The 19,586-nt window shown below is 37.6% G+C and overlaps 2 protein-coding genes across 13 annotated transcripts; both read right to left on the reverse strand.

Annotated features, from left to right (window-relative positions):
* Positions 1-1,499: 1,499 nt before the first annotated feature.
* LOC132184159 (serine/threonine-protein kinase RHS3) lies at positions 1,500-5,683 on the reverse strand. Its single transcript, XM_059597671.2, has 5 exons — positions 5,417-5,683; positions 4,790-4,867; positions 3,283-4,565; positions 2,207-2,634; positions 1,500-2,109 (listed from the first exon to the last, which is right to left on the reverse strand). Exons 2-5 carry the CDS (start codon positions 4,826-4,828, stop codon positions 1,676-1,678), a joined length of 2,184 nt encoding a protein of 727 aa, XP_059453654.2. The 5' UTR covers positions 4,829-4,867; positions 5,417-5,683; the 3' UTR covers positions 1,500-1,675.
* Positions 5,684-7,602: 1,919 nt separating this feature from the next.
* LOC132185058 (uncharacterized) lies at positions 7,603-18,618 on the reverse strand. Of its 12 annotated transcripts, none has more exons than XM_059598878.2 (7): positions 15,740-18,618; positions 15,533-15,638; positions 14,585-14,754; positions 9,644-9,799; positions 9,400-9,529; positions 8,071-8,925; positions 7,603-7,975 (listed from the first exon to the last, which is right to left on the reverse strand). In XM_059598878.2, the coding sequence occupies exon 1, from the start codon at positions 18,277-18,279 to the stop codon at positions 15,742-15,744; it is 2,538 nt and encodes an 845-aa protein (XP_059454861.2). In that variant the 5' UTR covers positions 18,280-18,618; the 3' UTR covers positions 7,603-7,975; positions 8,071-8,925; positions 9,400-9,529; positions 9,644-9,799; positions 14,585-14,754; positions 15,533-15,638; positions 15,740-15,741. The 12 variants fall into 12 exon arrangements, with proteins under 12 accessions (XP_059454861.2, XP_059454866.2, XP_059454869.2 ...); XM_059598883.2 differs by having other exon boundaries at positions 9,644-9,768; positions 15,533-15,587; positions 15,688-18,618; XM_059598886.2 differs by having other exon boundaries at positions 7,603-7,950; positions 15,533-15,587; positions 15,688-18,618.
* Between the last annotated feature and the right edge of the window lie 968 nt (positions 18,619-19,586).

Genomic DNA, 19,586 nt, shown 5'->3' on the forward strand with positions numbered 1-19,586 from the left:
CTTTTTTGCATTGTGTAGCCAGAGATTTTTTGCGCCGGAGTGAGAGAGAGAGACAGAAGCGAGGGAGGGAGAGCACGCCAGGCAAAGGGTTTCGTTTGTCTTCGCCGGTTGAGCCCTCGCCTGAGTGAGAGAGTGTGAGCGAGGGAGGGAGGGGAGAGCAGTGGGAGAGGGAAAGTATTAGGTTTCAAAAAAAATTGGGGAAACACAAGAGTGCTAAGTTTCTGAAAAAAAAAAAAAAAAAAAAAGGCAATAGGATAAAAAGGCAGTAGGAGAAAAGTTGGGACTTTGTTGGTTTATGTTGTGGTTGTATTATACCTAGAGAAGAAAAGGGTTAGTGTAACCCTAAATCCTGCCAATTTTTAAAAAAATAATAATAAATGGGCTGACATGGCATGGTTATCTGCTGACTACCATGCCATGTCAGCAACTCTGGATTTCTATCGGATATTTCCCAATACCATTACTCTTTACAAGAAATACCTCTTAATAGTTAAGTTGGTAATGAGTTCTTAAAAAAGAGTAATTCTGCGAAGTAGCAAACTATGCCTAAATGATCTACACATGTTGATTTGTCCTTATTTAACCCAACTCGGGTTAAACTAGTCTAATAATAAAAAAAAAGAAATACTAAGGGTTAATAAGTTTTTCATATTTGGCCTATATTCCCTTACAATCAACCATTGAATTTGTAGACTTATGTAGACCTCACATAAGTCAATGGTAGACCCCACAAATCCAATGATTGATTGTAAGGGAATGTGTGCCAAATATGATAAACTTATTGATCTACAGTATTTCTCAAAAAATAAAAAAAATAAAAAAAATCTTTAAGTGATTAGTATAAAATTTCTTTTAAAAATTCAATCATTATAATAAATAGACATGAAGAATAACATAGTTTTTGTGGTTTTAAGATTTTTTATTTTATTTTTATTTTTTGACATATCCACACAATGGTGAGAAATAGGGTAGGGAGATTCAAACTTATAACATTTGATTTTGATAACATATTAAATAATCACTTATCCAAAAAAAATTAAGCAAATGAAAACAACCCAACAAAAAAGAAATAATTAAAAAAAAAAAAAAAACTTTTAGTGCTACATGTTTAGTTCTTTTTTTTATAAATATATATATATATTTTTATTTTTTTATATACCAGATGGAAAGGGAAATTACAACAGGAGATCTTAATTTGTTGCTGTCTGACCAAAAATCCAAGGAGGGTGGGGTGGAGGGGGAGTCGAGGTTTCCAGAAATAAGAATAGAGACAACCCATTTATGTGAACTACGTACTGACCACCTTTTAGTTTATATGATATTATACTAGCACAAAATAAAAATCAAATGAAATTAATTGGTTTTACATTCCAAGAATTCAAGAAAACAACATTCAGCATGTTGGCAAAGTCTCTTAATGCCAACTTTAATAACAAGATTATAGAGATTAAAAAAAATAATAATAAAAAAAAAAGAAAAAGAAAAAAAAGAAGTGAAAACAAAACCTCTGAGGAAGTTTCCTTCCCTACATATATATATAGTATTTATTATTTCTTCCCCTGGCCTCCACCCTAAGAAATAAATCAATAAATGAATGTTATTTTTGTTTTGCTCTTTGTACAACGTAAAAACCATCCAGAGAAGCATGTTATCATTGAAAATATGGTGCATGCTTTTAGAAGTACTCAAAATCTATATAAGAATCATTAGGAAAAGTAGTGCCATTTTTGTCAGCTCCAACACTTTCTCCCATCTTCTTTTCTGCAGTGGTTGCCTCCTTGCTAGCATACTGCGACAAGTCTACAGGTTCAGGAATGTGGGGAGGCATTGCGCTTCTCACAAGGGCCCAGTTCACTCCCTCGAAAAATGGGTGTTGTTTTACTTCTGTAGCACCCCTTTTGTATGCAATCCGCTTATGGGGTTCCTTCACCAAAAGTCCTCTGATCAGATCACGAGCCACAAAACTTACCTGTGGAGTTTCAGGAAATCTTAGTGGCTGCCCTACAACATTGAAGAGCGTGGCACGATTTCCTGAGCCTTTGAAGGGAGTTGTTCCATGCAGCAGCTCATATAAGAAGATGCCAAATGTCCACCAATCGACTGCACTACCTGTTCATTAAAATACAAATTAAATGATTAAATTCACTCGGTTTATAAACTGAAAAACTTTTGAGATAAGTGGTGATGATTTAATATTATTGTATACCATGACCCTCTCCACGGACGATCTCAGGTGCTAGATATTCATGTGTCCCGACGAATGACATTGAGCGCACATTTGTGGGCTCTGCCATCAGTTCAGGAAGGGAGCCTCCAACAAAGAGGCCAAAATCTGACTTTGATTTACGATTCTTTTTGCTTGGTAAAATGCGTGGAAGAAAATTCGATGGCTGCATGCAGCCATGCACTACAAGCGCATCATCTAAAATCCCCCCACCACCACCATTGCTTACATGGATAGAAGAGGACTTGACAAGTGTAGGATTCACAGAACAACGCAGGGATAAATCAAAATCCGAAAGCATGATATGACCCTCTTCTCTCACTAGCACATTCTCTGGCTTCAAATCCCTGTATACAATGCCTAGCATGTGCAGATACTCAAGTGCTAACAACACCTCTGATGCAAAAAACCTGTTAAAAGAACAATCTGCTTAAGAAATCTAAAATAGCAGATCGAGAAGAACACACTGAATTTTTATAATAAAACCAGAAGAGAGAAAAGGTGTTGGCAGAAGAAACTATAGCCGAGTGAGTTATCAATCACACTAATCAAAACATCGAGCAGTCATACTTTTTCGATCGGTACCCACCCTTTATAAAATAAAGTAACCCTCATGATGTCTACTACTTTATCTCTGCTTAAGTTCACATAGTTGTCATAAATTGAGTTCTAAAATAATGAAACTCAACTATATATATATATATATATATATATATATATATAAACTATCAAAATCAATTAGATACCATGTGTAACAAGGGTTCCTTCACACGTTCATTAATGTACAATCAGGGCTCCTTTGCCTTCGATATTTGAATCATACATAGATAGCTTGGAAAATAGGAATAATATTTCGTGAAAGCCATTCTTTTAGCACAGACATGAAAGAAAAGAATACCATTAACATTAATAATGCAAGGGGATCAGATCGACAAAGTTATATACTATTTTTGCCTCCTTTATTCACGTAAGTACTAAACCAGTTCAACAATATTGCGTGTAGAAAGATAAATTTGAATGATAATCAAAGAATAAGGAGAAAATGGTAAGGTACTTACCGTGCAGCTTCCTCAGTAAAATACTTGTTAGGTTGTTTCTGCCGCAGTGAATGAAGATTACCTCCACTACAGAATTCCATGACCAAGCAGTAGAATTTATCAGTCTCAAAGTGAGAATATAGAGTCGGCAAGAATGGGTGGTCTAAAAGTCCTAGTATCTCCCTTTCTGTTTGTGCTCGCAGAAGCTTGTTTCTACTGGCAAGAGAGGCCTTGTCCATAACTTTCATGGCAAAGTAGGCCTTAGTTCCTCTAAGGTTGACAAGATAGACATTCCCAATATCTCCATAACCAAGGCGCTTCAAAAGCCGAAAATGGCCAAGATTTAGAGGGGACCCTTTGGAAACCATGTTAATGGCATCCCACCGCACATCACCACCAGTATGCGGCTTAAGGGGTGCACTGGAACTCTCTAAGCTGTCACTGCGAGAGCTATTTCCACTCCCCTGGCCATTGTTGGCAGTCTTTGCACCGTTTGTCTTTGTGTTTGCTGGTGTTAGCCCTGCCACTCCTGTGGGAGCCGTTGGGAGTTCAGGTTTTGGAGACGTCCTTGGGCTTAGGATTAGGGAGTAGTTGCTAGTTGAATCAGAAACAATCTTGGCAACTTGTTCCATTTTTTTGGAACCAGAGGAAGGGTCAATTGTCAAATTGGGTTTCCTTTTGGAGATTGGATCCATATGTCCTTTGGAGATTAGATGTCCTGTTGGAGCTGTTGGGAATTCAGGTTTTGGAGATGTCCTTGGGCTTTGGATTAGGGAGTAGTTGCTAGCTGAATCAGAAACAATCTTGGCAACTTGTTCCGTTTTTTTGGAACCAGAGGAAGGGTCAATTGTCAAACTGGGTTTCCTTTTGGAGGTTGGATCCATGTGTACTTTGGAGATTGGATCCATGTGTACTTTGGAGATTGGATCCATATGCACTTTGGAGATTGGATCCATGTGTACTTTGGAGATTGGATCCATATGTACTTTGGAGATTATTGGATCCATATGTCCTTTGGAGATTGGATCCATATGTCCTTTGAAGATTATTGGATCCATATGTCCTTTGGAGATTGGATCCATATGTCCTTTGAAGATTATTGGATCCATATGTCCTTTGGAGATTGTATCCATATGTCCTGGTTTATATGCTGAATTCTGAGATGAATCAGCACAAACTTTTGCTGCTTGATGTTCTTTTTCGAGGACATACAGTGGACAATTGGCTGAATCCGCATAATTATTGGCAACAACATCCATCTTTTTAGGTCGACATGGTGATTTTTCTGATGAAGGGTAGCTCATCTGCATAACAAATGAATTAAACATTGTCCTATCATGATTAACACATCAAGCTTCACATGTTTAAACAATCAGTCCAGACTAGTTCGCGGTTTTCTTCTTCTTTTTTTCAATCCTTAATTTGAAGAGTAATCCATTTCAAAGAACAAATATCATACCTATTGTTAGATTTATTAATTCTAGAAAGAATCATACTGTAGGACTGAGAATAGATATGGAAAACTTACCTCAGCTGAGTCTGGCCTCTTGACAGGCTTTGATGACATTTATGGGGGCAACACAACACCAGCGCTCAACAGAAAATCCTAATCAGATTGGTATGAGTATGAATTACTCCTCCCACAATAAAATGCTTAAAGATGACATGATGTGCTTATGTATCACTACAATATTCTCATATAAATCCAACAACATATATTCATAGACATTCCATTTATGAGCTTAAAATCCTTGTTTACGATCTCAGACATGTCAAACAAATAAGTCCCTAGCTTCAAATGTTGTACTCTTGCCAAACATGTCTTATGCATTCGAGACCAAGCCAAATCAAAATAATAAACTACGTGGTTGGCACATAATGTTTTGTGACACAGCACTGCATATATCATATGGTCAAAGTTGGAATATACAATTGAATATGCTTCCATGATTTTTGGGAATCTATACAAAAATTTCAATATATATAATAACTGATATTGATGGAGAAGAAAAAAGAAAAGGCAAAGACCAATGCAAAAGCAAAACTAGCATAGACCCATTTGGAAACACAATGCAGGGAATACATGACAAACCAGAGAATTCAAAATTGGTAGCAATCACCAAAAAAAGAAAAGAAAAAAAGAAGAAGCTCCAACCTTTTCTTTCTCTGTCTGTGTTTCTGAGAATTTTATTGCATTTTCCTTGAATCCAAGAGTGAGTGAGATGATTTTCTTGGAATTTGGAAGAGGGAAATGGGAGACAGAAATTGCAGGGAAAGAGAAAGGAAAGGTGGTTAGAAGAGAAATGGCATCTGGGTATGGAGAATGAGCTGGTTTCCTCATTGAACCACCACCCTTCATCAGGTGGAGTGATCACAATTCTTGCGAGAAATTTGTGGAACAAAAAAGAGAGGATCATAACAAAACCACAATTAGGAAATCTCTTTTTTTTTTTTTTTTTTTTTAGAAACAGAGTAAAATAAAATCAATTTGTGTGTCACGAGAGAGAGAGAGAGGGAGAAAGAGCGCGCAAGAGAGAGGAAGAGGAGAAACGGTCATTGCTGTGAAGACGGATGGATGGATAGGCGTTTTTTAATCCTCACTAAAAGCAATATTGGTTTAACTGACTTCCAATCCTCTGTGCCCACCACTATTCTCCACCCTTTGTAATCCAGTGAGCTGGAATGCTCTCTTGCCCAATAGTTAACTGCCACGTTATGATTTTCCAACTATTTTTCTTTGGGGCATATGCAGTTGGATAGAGAGAAATGTTTAAACATTCATCTCTTGCTTATCTCTTGTCTGTTTTTTTTTTTTTTTTTTTCTTCAAGTCTATCTCACATATTCAATAGTAAGGAAGAAAAGACGATTAGTAAGAACCGTTAATCCCCTTCGCTAACTGCCTAGGTGGTTAACCGACAGTTAGTGATTAAAAAAAAAGAAAAAAAAAAACCAAAACGACTTCGTTTCTATGGTAATATGATAATACTTTACTACATACATTTTATATATATTTAAATGCAAAAATGATGCATGCATATATATATATATATATATATAGATAGGCAGTAAGCGGTTTTTCTTAACCGCCTTCAAAATGATTAGAAGTTAATGCAGTTAATAACCGCTCGTCTTTTCACCCCTATGCAATAGTGAATTTGTCCATCTCTTATAAGAAAATGTACAAGAATTAAGTAAGATATGGAAAATAAATATTTCTCCTTTAGATAGAGAAGCATTACACATTATTCTTTATCCAAAAGAGTCGATGGCATATGCTCCTTTTTTGTCCATAATTTCTATGTTTCTAGGCGATTTAATAAAACATAAATTCTTATGAATTTACATTGCAAAGTTTATTTGGATTTTATACAAGACTATGATTGATATCTGTTTTAGCTAAATGTCTTATGCCCCTTGATTCGTGAAGTGCTAGGTAACTCACAGAGAAGATAACAACTAGCGCAAGAGTAATGCTATAAATTGTATTTTTATTTTGCAAATATTTCATAAAACTAATGTAGTAGTTTAAAAAAAAATAAAAATTTAAGGGTTAGTTAAATTAGCGAGATATTTGTGTAATAAAAATATGGAATATAGCATTACTCTTTCTAAAATGAGTAATGCCAAATATCACATTTTTATCTTACAATGTTGACTTGATAATCTCATATCAATCGTTAAAAAAAAAAAAATTAAGAATGGAAAAATTAAACTTTACCCTCTCAAAGTTTGGGGCGATTTGCAATTCGATCTCTAAAGTTTTTATTTTGGCAATCCACCTCCAAAAGTTTTAAATTTTTGCAATTCGACCAATATTATCCCAAAATTCTCATATTGCTCATAATTTTTATTATATATATATATATATAAAATAGATGTGCAAAATGGCCAGATGGCCAAAGAGATGGCTACGGCCACCCCGATTTTTTTATTTTTATTTTTTATTTTTTATAAAAAATAAAAAAAATAAAAAATTAAGAAATATATGAAAAGTTTTGGATACAATTAGTCAAATTGCAAAAATTTAGAACTTTAGAGTGAATTGTCAAAATTGAAACTTTGGAGGTCAAATTATAAATCGCCCCAAACTTTGAGAAGGTAAAATATAATTTTCCCATTAAGAATTGATTGAAATTACCGCATTGCATCAGCGTTTTAAAATAGTTGTGAAATAAAAATTTAATTTTTATAACACTACTCTTTTAAAATTATTTTGTCGTTTCTTTTGACCATGTCAACTTGCTCTCACCATCTCAAAAATCTAGGTTAAGGATTCTTATAAAAAAAAAAAAATAAAAAAAAAAAAATTCCGAATTATTTTTCTGTTTACAAACTCAATGAAACCAAAAAAAAGTTGTATGTATTTTCGAACAATTTTCTTTCATAATTTTTGGCTGCTTAAACTAAAAACAAAACTCAATAAATGGGCAAATCATCTTTCAATCCCTCACAGTTTTTCCAATTATATGTTGTTTCTTTTGCACAAGCTTCCGTAACAAAGCAAACCATAATGGATTTAGATCCACGGCAATTCTTATAGTGGGGTACAGCAGCAACTGAAGACTGTTGCTTCAACTTAACAAAAGTGGCTCCCTAGCACTGCCCTTGCCCTTGACCTTGCTTCAAAATGCGACTATTTGCCTTTTTATTGGCATCTCTTCCAACGCTAGTTTTAACAGCGGTTCCAACTGCTAGTTTTAACAGCGGTTCCAACTGCTACCAAAACATTGTTATTTCATGAAACGAAACAATAAAAGAAAAGAAGAGAATAAAAAACCAGAAAATCATGGGAGCCAAAAACCACTTACCAAATGTTTGGCTTCACTGCATGGCCTAGCCCCATGATGGGCGGAGAACTTCCATTGCACTACACATTGCTTCCTTCCTTGAATGCTGCAGCCTCTTGCATGGGAGAGAACTATGAATCCAACTGTTCAGCTGTAACAAACTTATCCATATGTTACTTATCCAAAGAGCTGATATAGATAGATCTTCATGAATGTCTGGATCAGGGTACTCAAAGTCCAAATATGCTCTAGGAGAGGAGAAGTAATTACAGATAACTATCCAACCTTTAGCAATAGCTCTAAAAACTCCCCCCTTATTTACTTCCTTTACCTCTGTCTCAACCAGCCCCATAAGAGCTAGATTGTGCTCTAGAATAAATTTCCTAACAAATCTTTGCTTCATTGGGTCATTGAGACCTCTTATCTTCCAAACTCCAAAAGCGGACAAAAGCTAGAGCACTGCTCCTACAAGAGGAGCTATTTCTTCCTCCCCCTAATTTGGGGAGGGGGGAAGCTTGTTTAATCACTCCCTGACTGGACTTGTTTGGTCTCCTCTTTTTCTCCATAGAGTCCTTGACCCTACCGCCCAACAGGGAAGCCGTGGAAGACTTCTCAATGACCGTATTGAGCTGGCCAAGGGAAACTGGGGGGGGTGGAGGGAGGGGAAGAAGGACCTTACCCAACCGCAGTCTATCTTAAAGCATCAGACTATTACTGCCCAGGATTTTTGCCTTATTCCCCTGCATACCCGAATGGGGAGAATGCAAGTCATCTGATCTCCCACCAGCTGGTTGTCTAGTCCAGCAGAAATAGCAAGAGACACATTATCTTCCTTGCGATTCTTTTCACTGATTTCTTTTATCTGCGCCAATACAACTGTAAAACACATGACAAATGAACTATGAGAACTGAACATATGATACATTCAGTTGCTCCATCGTAACTGGATGACTCAATTTTGAAAAAAAATTATATAACTCACAAAAATTTCTCATTTCTAGTGTATCAGAGCCAGTTTCTTCTCAAAAACTAACAATTGACGGTGACATTATCCGATCATACATTAAACCAGTTTAGCACATCCTATGCCCATACATCTTATTCCTAACAAGAGAGGAAATGAAACAAAGCAATTGCAATTTTCAAAGAGAAGGGAAAACCATCCGGCAGTTGGTATTAATTTTAGTGTTCTCATAATATATCATGAACCTTAAACATACCAAGATTTATAGTGTTTTAGGAGATTAAAATAGATCAAGATACTGACAGATCAAGCCAAAAAAAGTACCTTTCTTGCCTTCTTAAAATAAATTTCAGCCCACACTTCATTAAAAGCAGAATGACACTTACCTACTCTTCTTGTTTCTGCTTTAAGCACACTGGTATAACAGGCAAAGTAACAGTTACATTCTTCCTCCACGATGCATCACATCAACCCCACTATCACCATATAAACCTTCAATGCAACTGAGATTTAGAACTGCCAAAACAGACAAGGAAAAATTCCATCAGAAAGTAAAAAGCATCCAAGGAAGGAGCTTACTGTTCATAATATATGTGCTGTAATCTCATTTGCCATTAATCAGGCTATCACCTGCGAAGTGGTCCAAAATACCGATTGGACCATCTGTTCTGATTTTATTGTTGTTGATCTTTTTCGGTAGTTCTACATGCTTGCTTGTTTCGTTCACAAACTCTAACAGCATGTCCTGTTCAAACCTGATGGCTTTATCATAAAAAACATCACCAACTGCAAAAGCCAATATAAACAAAATACTGAAAATTACTGCATTTATTTCAAGCAAATTGATAAAGTGATGAGCAGGAAAAAAGAGGAGAAAAACAACAGCACACAGATTCATCCATGATAAAGCTCTCAACTTTATATAAAATCTTTGCTTTTTGGGTAAGGTATATCAAATCAATAGTTTTTTGATAAGTAATAATTTAATGAAAAGAAAATTGGCACAACCCACATATATTAAATATATACAAGAGAAACAACTACAATAAAGTTGTAAAAAATCTGAAAAATTAAAAAGGTCAAAAAGATTCAAGGAGAAAGATGGAAGAAAGATTAAAACCCAATCTAATAGGGATCTCAAAAAAGTCGATTTTAAAGAGAGACAGAGGTCTCGCAATCCTCAAAGTGGCGACGATTCATTTCTCTCCAAATATTTCACATTAAGAATGAAGGAATAACTTTCCAGATAGCTTCTTTGGAATGCCCACGCCCTTGATTCTTCCAACAATGTAGCAGCTCTAGGACTGTTTCTAAGCATAGTCTACAAAACTCCAAACAAGTTGAAAACCATGTACAAAATATCGCCAGTGTATTCACAAAGGATGAAGAGGTGATTCACGGTGTCCTCATTCTTTTTGCATAGACAAGACTAATTAAAAAGAGCCTTGACCTTCCAAATACTTTTCCAAGGAAAAGGGCAAGGCTCTCTAGCCTGTAGAATTTTATAATAGTTCTTCAATTCAAACCCATGACTTTGGAGACCACAACATTCTATCCGCATCCCTAGGGTGAGTTCTCAAAGAGTATAATAAATTGAGGAAAGGGCCTAAAGATTCCAGCTCCCAATCCTGAACTGCCCTCATGAAATTCATATTCCAATGGAAAGAATTACCCAAGCAAACCAAGTAATCTGACACCATGACATCTTTGTCACGAACTATTGGATAAAGATCTAGGAAGAAAGTCTCCGATCATTTCCCTATTTCTCTGGATTGTGGGGTTCATTGCGGAGGTAAAAAGTATTTCAAATTTGAGAACATGTGGCTCAAAGCCGAAGGTTTTCTCGACAAGGTTAGCTCTTGGTTGGGATCTTATTCTTTCGAGGGTCTACCTAGCTATGTGTTAGCTAATAAATTGAAATCCCTCAAAATAAATTTGAAAAAATGGAATGAGGAGGTGTTTGGCGATATTGGGAGGCAAAAAGAAGGAGTTGATGGGAGGTATTCAAGAGTTGGATGAATTGGCAGAGTCGAGAGGGTTAGATCAAGAGGAGAAGACTCGAAAGGCGGATATGTTGAAAGTTTTGGAGAACACTTTGTTGTGCGAAGAGATTCATTGGCGCCAGAAATCGAGAACTTTGTGGCTCAAGGAGGGGGACCGAAATACTCGTTTCTTTCACAAGATGGCGAACTCTCATCGCAGGTACAATCGTGTGGAAGTGCTTCGTATTAATGGCGTTTTATCCGATGATCCAGTTGAGGTTAAAGATCACATGGTGCAGTATTATCAAAAATTATACTCGGAGCAAAGTTCATGGCGGCCTAGAATGGACAACCAGCCTTTCTTGTCTATTGATGAGGAGGATTGTAGGTGGTTGGAAAGAGAGTTTGAGGAAAATGAGGTTTGGGAGGTGATAAAAGGTATGGATGGTGATAAGGCACCGGGTCCAGATGGTTTCTCCATGGCTTTTTTTCAAGCTTGTTGGGGTGTTGTTAAACAAGACGTTATGGCGGTTTTTGATGAGTTCCATCACAGATGGCAGTTGGTGAAGAGCTTGAATGCTACTTTCATTTCTTTGATACCGAAAAAGGCGGATGCGGTGGAGATGAAGGATTTTCGGCCCATAAGCTTGGTGGGAGGGGTGTACAAAATTGTTTCTAAGGTTCTCGCCTTTAGGTTGAGAACTGTCTTGGGCAAGGTTATTTCCTACTCTCAAAATGCTTTCATAGGGGGCCGACTAATCCTAGATTCGGTTCTTATTGCAAACGAATGTGTAGATAGTCGCATGAAGCAAGGGGTGCTAGGTGTTATTTGTAAGTTGGACCTGGAAAAGGCGTACGATCATGTAAATTGGGGCTTTATTTTGTACTTGCTGCATAGGTGTGGTTTTGGGGAGAGGTGGAAGGCTTGGATAGAGTAGTGTATTACATTGGTAAGATTTTCCATTCTAGGAAATGGCTCTCCGGAAGGGTTCTTTAGCAGTTCGAGGGGAATTCGGCAAGGGGATCCCCTTTCTCCGTTACTTTTTGTGCTTGTTATGGAGGCGTTGAGTAAGATGGTGAATGCTACGGTTGACCAAGGACTTTTGACAGGCTTCTCGGTGAGAGATAGGGTTGTCTCGGATTTGGAGGTCTCTCACTCCTTATTTGCTGACGATACCTTGATTTTTTGTGAAGCTTCTCTCGAGCAAATCCGGTATGTGCGCCTTATTCTTTTATGTTTTGAAGCTGTTTCGGGTTTGAGAGTTAATCTTGAAAAGTCTAAAATTGTGGCTATTGGAGAGGTGGAGAACATTGGGGTGTTAGCTAATATCCTTGGGTGTAGTGTTGCCGATTTGCTCATGAAGTATTTGGGTCTCCTTCTTGAGGCGCCGTATAAGGACACGGTTATGTGGAATGATGTGATTGAGAAGATGGAGCGTCAAATGGCAGGTTGGAAGAGGATGTACCTCTCTAAAGGAGGCCGTTTAACTTTCATCAAGAGTACGTTGTCTAATCTTCCGACTTACTTCTTGTCTTTGTTTCCGATTCGCATGAGTGTAGCTAAAAGGCTTGAGAAAGTCCAAAGAGATTTCTTGTGGGGAGGAATGGGAGATGAGGCTAAGTTGCATCTTGTAAAGTGGGATCAAGTTTGTTGTCCCTTGCACTACGGTGGTCTTGGTATTCGAAAGTTGCATCAGTTTAATCAAGCTCTCTTGGGGAAATGACTTTGGAGATATGCGAATGAGAGTGAGGCTTTTTGGTGCAAGGTTATCAAAGCCAAGTATGAAGAACAGGAAGGCGGGTGGTGCACGAAGGAGGTTTCGGGTTCTCATGGTGTGGGTGTATGGAAGCATATTCGTCAAGGTTGGAGTTCCTTTGCCAAAGGTTGTCGGTTTGAGGCGGGGGTGGGTTCGAAAGTTCGTTTCTAGCATGATATTTGGTGTGGGGAAAATCCTTTGAAGCAAGACTTCCCATCTTTGTTCAGAATCGCTAGACACAAAGAAGCTTGGGTGAAGGACAATTTTACTTGGAGGAGTGGGGTTATAAAGTAGAATGTCATTTTTGTATGACCTGTTCAGGACTGGGAGATGGATTTGGTTGCTCCTTTTTTTGATCGGTTGTACTCGTGCAAGATCTCTGTAGGTACGGTGGATCGTATTTGCTGGGCCTCGTCTAGGAAAGGTAAGTTCGAGGTTAAGTCGCTCTTCAAGGCCTTGTCTAATTTTGACCATGAGATGTTTCCTTGGAAGAGTATTTGGCGCACTAAGGTACCTTTGCGAGTGGCTTTTTTTGGGTGGACCGCGGCCCTATGCAAAATTTTGACTCATAATAATCTGCGGAAGATGAACCTTGTGGTGGTGGAGTGGTGTTGTATGTGCAAAAAGTCAGGAGAGTCAGTAGATCATCTTCTTCTCCATTGCGAAACGGCAAGAACTCTTTGGCACACTATTTTCAGTCGGTTTGGGTTGCATTGGGTTATGCCTTGCAGAGTGAGGGATTTGTTCTATTGCTGGTGGTCGGGAGGTCGTGCTCGAAGCACGGTAGTTTGGAAGATGATCCCTCTATGTCTTATGTGGTGTATATGGATTGAAAGAAATGCTAGATGTTTTGAGAACTCTAATAGAACTATAGAGGAACTGACTCATCTTTTCTTCTTTATTTTTTACTCTTGGACGGCCGCTTGGCTAGCTCCTTTAGTAATTAGTTTTTCTGATTTCCTCTTTCATTTCTCTCCCTCTTAGGCGCTCTCTTTTATACTTCCTGTGTATATGGGTTGCGCCCCTCTGGGCTTTTGATATATAAATTTTTACTTATCAAAAAAAAAAAAAAAAAAAGTCTTGAGAAAAGCCTCTCGCACCACGCATCATGCCAAAAACGCATTCGGTACCCATCCCCAACCTTCAAGGAGACAAAGTTGGAGAAATTCGCCCGGCCATTCCTGATATCCCATAAGGCCCTCATCAGGCTTTCTCTAAGCACCAACCACCTCTTAGGACCCCATATTTCCCATCAATCATCTTTCTCCAAAGGGATGTCTCCTCTTGCACATAGCCAAAGCCATTACCGAGTAAAGCTTTATTGAACAACATAGGATTTTTAACCCCAAAGCCTCCCCTAGAAACTCAGTAGATAATCTTCTAAATCACCAAATGAAACTTAGGCTCACCACCCACTCCCTCCCAAAAATCTCTTCAAAGACATTCCAATCTCCTAGCGATATCAGCTGGCAAAGGAAAAAAGGGACAAAAAGTACATAAGTAAACTGGATAACATACTCTTAATAAGAGTTAGGCAACCTCCCCGAGACAAGTAAATCTTCTTCCAATAAGCCAATCTTCATTCTCTCAAACCTATCCCAAATAGCTTTTGATTTAAAAATAACACCCAGAGGAAGCCCAAGTATTTCATGGGCAAAGATGAGATGTTACAACTATCGGCCAGCTCTTCCTAATGCCACACCTCCCCACTGTGACTAATTAAGATGACAAGCATAAATGACAAGGAAGGCAGCTAAAAGCAACAACAGAAAATATAATGCACAATGATATAAAGATAATCTAAAATATAAAGCCAGTTGAGTTGACGTCACCTATAAATTAAACCAAAATGGAAAAGGGAACATAGGCAGAACTTTTGGCAAGTCTACCCCTTTCTCAGTTTTCAGTCTCTATCTTTAACCCCATCATCCCTTTCACGATCTTGGTCTTTATCCCCGTCCTCTGCGTGATCTAGGTAAATGTCCATTATTCCACAGGGATTCTGTAATGAAGTAACAGTTTGGTTCAGATTTTTAGACAACACATGAAGTTTGAAAAACGCATAAGGGATCTACCAACAATATAAGCCCTATGAAAAGAATCTGTTGCGAACCACACCAGCCCCAATACAACCCCCACAACTAACTGCATCTAGCCTAGGAATAACAAATGGGAAAAAAAAAAAAAAAATCATTTTATGTAGTTTTACTTGTGACACCAGCAAGGTGTCCATTGCAGATTTGATTAGACTCAAAGCTAACAATACAGAAAGCAGTGCAGGTAAACAATAATTTAAAGAGTTACATATCTCACAATATGATTAGTGTTCATTAAATCTGTTTATAAGATCCGGATATCTTCCAAGTAAATCACTCACATGACATAAGCAAAACTTTCCACAAATTACTAATCATTCCTTTCATGATGCCTCATAATGACTAACAGTGGTTGTAGCATACCACTTTCCACCACTTTTTGTTTAAATGTGAAGATAAAGAACATATAAAACTTACAAACATAGATTCAAAGATATTATAGGCATTTTAAATTGTAGTAGCATAGTCAAATACATGTGGAAGAAAAAAAAAAAAGATAAAACACATGCTAGAGAAAAGCATGAAGAGAAACACTCAAAAACCACAACAGAAAATTTCCTCCCTTATTCACAGTAATTTTATATACCATCTATATAGAAGAAGAAAAAATGTACTTATCTACCTAGAAGTACTTATATGCAGAGTTTAATTCTTTTGACTCCTAATTATATAGCTGTATGATACCTGCAGATGACCGACTTCCAAGTGGCCTACGCACAAAGCTTCCCTTCTTCTCTGCCTGTAAAATCAATAGCCATCTTCATTTCAACAATACAACAAATGGTGCTCCCTGTATAAACAATTGAAAGTAAATAATAGCATAATCCATTCTGCTATACCTTTAAATACTTGACTGAATATAGATTTTGGGTTCATCCAACCATTGCTTACTTTCAAAATTGCACTTCCTTCGTCTTGGCTATTATAATACCGTGGCGGTGTAGAACTGAGATGGTGCGGGTATCTGACAGTATTCCCTCAGAAGACATCTTACTATAAAGGGTCAAAGCCGTATCCCGATATCCCTTATTACAAATGCCTGACAAAAGAGCTGTGTACGTCACTGTATCAGGCTCTAGTCCTCTGTCAATCATTTCATCGAAGAGAGCAATAGCATCCTGAAGGTTGCCTGTCTTACATTGCCTGTCAATTAAAACAGTGTAACAAATAACATCAGGTCTTATATCCTTGTCATTCATTTCTGTCCAGACAGTTAAAGCATCCATTTCCCTTCCCTTGTTTTTCCTCGCATCTACAGGGGAACAAAACCTTCTTATATTTTTTTTGCAATGACCATCAAGCAAAACTGTGTAAGTGATGACATCAGGTTTAATTCCCATCTCCTTCATATCATGGAAGAGATCATAAGCTTCCTGTAAGCAATTCATTTTGCAGTAACCATGAATCATCATTGTGTAGGTAATGACATCAGGAGTTAACCCTCTTTCGACTAGAATATCAAAAAAACGCTGAGCCTTTTTCACATCTCCATTCCGACAAAGAGCAGCTATGACTTTACCGCACATTGTTCTGCTAGGTTCTCCATTCAATGCCAACATTGTCTCAAGCAACTGAAGAGCTATATTATAGAAACCTTGTAAGCAAAGGTTACTGAGTAGTTTAAAGCAGGAGCTTTTTTTAATTAGAACCCCTTTCTTTGACAGCTTAACAAAAAGTTCATAGGCCTTTTCTGTACGATTGGCTTCACAGTACCCACTAACCATAGCAGAATAGTTATCAACACTCTTATCCTCTAAACTATTTAGAAATTCCTCAGCTTTCTTTACTTTGCCTCCGATACATAAACCTTCAATAATCATGTTGTGTGTAATAGAGTTTGGTTTTAAACCCTGTGCCTCCATATAACCCAAAAGGTGAAGTGCCTTAGATGTGAGGCCATTTCTAAAAAACCCAGCAGCAAGGACATTATAGACAACAATGTCAGGCTTGAAACCCCTTTCCTTCATTACTTCAAATAGATTCAATGCATCCTTAACTTTTCCTTGGAAACAGTACCCTTTAATCAAGGTAGTATAGTGCATAATATCTAACATCATATTCTTACCTTTCATGTCTTTAAGCAAATCTATGGCTTCTTCCATTTTCCCCTCTTTGCACAAAGCATCCACCACAATATTGTATGAAACCTCATCAAGAAACATCCCGGACTCCTTAAATTCTTTGAATAAACCAACTGCTTCAGAAGGCATTCCCATGTTAGACAAGCATTGAAGAATCGGGCTGACAATCACACAATTACTCTTTATGCCCTTTGACACCATATCAGTGTGGAGAGCCAAAGCTTTTAGCAAATTCCAACCCTTGCAGTACCCGCGGATCAATGCACCATAGCTTTCTGCATCAGGAACCACCCCTTGTTTTTCCATGTCAAGAAAGACACTTTCCGCTTCATCTACTTTCATCTTGCCACAGAACCCACGAATGACCGCATTATAAGCATAGGCATTAATAGAGGCATTTGCCCCTTTCCATGCTTGTAGCACTTGATATCCCAAATCCGGCCTCTGATGGTTGCAAAGCCCTTCAATATATGCCGTGTAAGCAAAAGCATTAGGGGTAACACCAGCTTCTTCCATCTCCTGAAACACATGAATAGCTTCTTCCAAGTTGCCCTTCTTGCAGAGAGCCTTAATCACAATTGCATAGGTGTATTCATTAGGGCTCAAACCTAACCTCTTCAGCTGCATGTAAATGGCCACAGCCATGTCCACTTTCCCCTTCTCAATCAAGCGATTCATGAGAAAATTACAGGTAAAGATATGGGGGACAAACCCGCGCCTCTTTGTTTGAAACAAAACATCGATGGCCTCATCAAACATAGCAATGCTAACATAAGATTTAATCAGTGCATTGTATGCTCTAGCCAATGTCTCATTCACCTGGAGCCCCTCTGCCTCAAGTGTTTCAAACAAATCAGAAATTTCAAATCCTGGGTCCAGGTGTTGATGCTTCTTAGACCCAGGAATGAGCTCCAAAAAGACAGCATCCAGCTTCCTATCCAAACCCCAACAGCATAAAATCTTGATAAGGGCTGCATACGTGGAGGCATTATGCCGAAAGCCGTGTTCCTTCAACTGGGCAAAGAAGGACAGTGCAGTATTAGGATTCTTTCTCAGAGTGCTCAAGATTTGAACAACCCTGATCGAGTCTACCTCGGCTAAAGATGTGCTGTTCTTGTTGTGGTTGGTGGTGGTATATCCAGAAATACCACTACAAGCAGAAGCGGTATTAGAAGTAGAGGGGGAGGCAGTAATATATTCATCATCAGTGGTTGAATCTGAGGATTCAATTGGGTTCAAGCGGGCAAGCGCTGTAGAAACCGACTTCATACAAATACAGTTAGAACCAGTAATAGTGCGTTTTCTGGGAAAACCCAATACTCTAATTGATGGATGAAACCACATGGACATATCAGATAAACCATAGAAGGATATATATCGCAAAAATCACCGAAACTAATAAACAAAGTACCTTGTATCAGAGCCTGGAACGGGATTTCTCAGCCAAAACCAATCCCACAATCCCTCTCAAACTCCGGTTTTTAATCTCGTACAAACAAACAAAATGTGATACTATAAAACCCAAACAACTGTTGACTAAGATTTCCACGCCGAGGATCCGACATGGGAGGAAGCAAACTAAGGAACCAAAAGTGTTCAAACAGGCACATTTCGTATGCTCTGCCAAAGAGAGAGACAACGTTGGTTTGATTGCTAAAACCCTACTGCCCAACCGCTTAATCGCAGAGGCTACGGCCATAAACCCCACACGGCCCAAGTATATGTGGCAGTGGTTCGGGTTCCACTTGTACAGTTCCGACCCACCCGCCCCGTTACCAACATCCTCTTGTCTTGTATTCAATCAATACTATTGTCTATTGATGAAGCATTCTATCGAGTATCTTCAAATTTGATCCATTATTTTTAAATTTAATAATTCAAATTCTGTCATTTCAATATTTATTTATTTTTAAATCCCTAAAGAAATTTCTAAATGATACTAAAAAATTATAATTTGATTCTTCATTATAATTTAATTTTAAAATTTAAAAGTATTATTTTCATATTTTTTCATTATAGGTTAAAAAAACGCATTTCTATGGTACATTTAATACAATTAAATAAATTCTTACATCTTAAGTTCAATGCTTAATTATCTCTTTGATGTTCTGAAAGAAGAAAACTTCAATTCCGTTAATTAAAGCATGAATATAAAATTAGCAAAAATCTTTGATATTATTGGTATGATAGAAACCCTAAATTGTTGAGGTGTTAATCCGGTCAGTAATAACTGGCCACCGACCGATAACCAGGTACCAATTGGCAATCAACCAACTGGTTGCAAAAAAAACCGATAACCAATTTTTGTTTTTTCACACACCTGGTTAGCCAGTAACCAGGTGTGTATATGTATATATAATAAATATATATTATATATGTATATTAATATATGTTATATAGTGTTAAGGGGTTATTTTTATTGTAAAATGTTATTTCTTTTGGTTGCTGGTTTGTATACATACTTGTTTTTATTTTTTCCTTTGGGTTTTTAGGGCACTTTTAAAATGTATTATGAAAGCAAATAACAACTATAACTAAGCCTAGCTTATTAGGCTAAAAAAACCATAATCATTTTTTTAAAGGGCAAAAAATGCATAAATTAAGCCTAAAAAATAGGCCCAATATCCAAAATAGGCCCAAAATGCACAATTTTTTGA

Source organism: Corylus avellana, chromosome 7 (assembly GCF_965113065.1).
Source record: "Corylus avellana chromosome 7, dhCorAvel1.hap1.2, whole genome shotgun sequence".
NCBI lineage: Eukaryota > Viridiplantae > Streptophyta > Magnoliopsida > Fagales > Betulaceae > Corylus > Corylus avellana.

What these genes read in the sequence shown, in the direction of transcription:
- LOC132185058 (XM_059598888.2), bottom strand. Translation starts at nt 18,279, where the DNA reads ATGTCCATGTGGTTTCATCCATCAATTAGAGTATTGGGTTTTCCCAGA.
- LOC132184159 (XM_059597671.2), bottom strand. Translation starts at nt 4,828, where the DNA reads ATGTCATCAAAGCCTGTCAAGAGGCCAGACTCAGCTGAG. An exon ending in AGAGGCCAGACTCAGCTGAG is followed by an intron (nt 4,566 to 4,789) that starts GTAAGTTTTCCA and finishes TTTGTTATGCAG; the next exon opens with ATGAGCTACCCTTCATCAGA. An exon ending in CGTCCGTGGAGAGGGTCATG is followed by an intron (nt 2,110 to 2,206) that starts GTATACAATAAT and finishes TTTAATGAACAG; the next exon opens with GTAGTGCAGTCGATTGGTGG.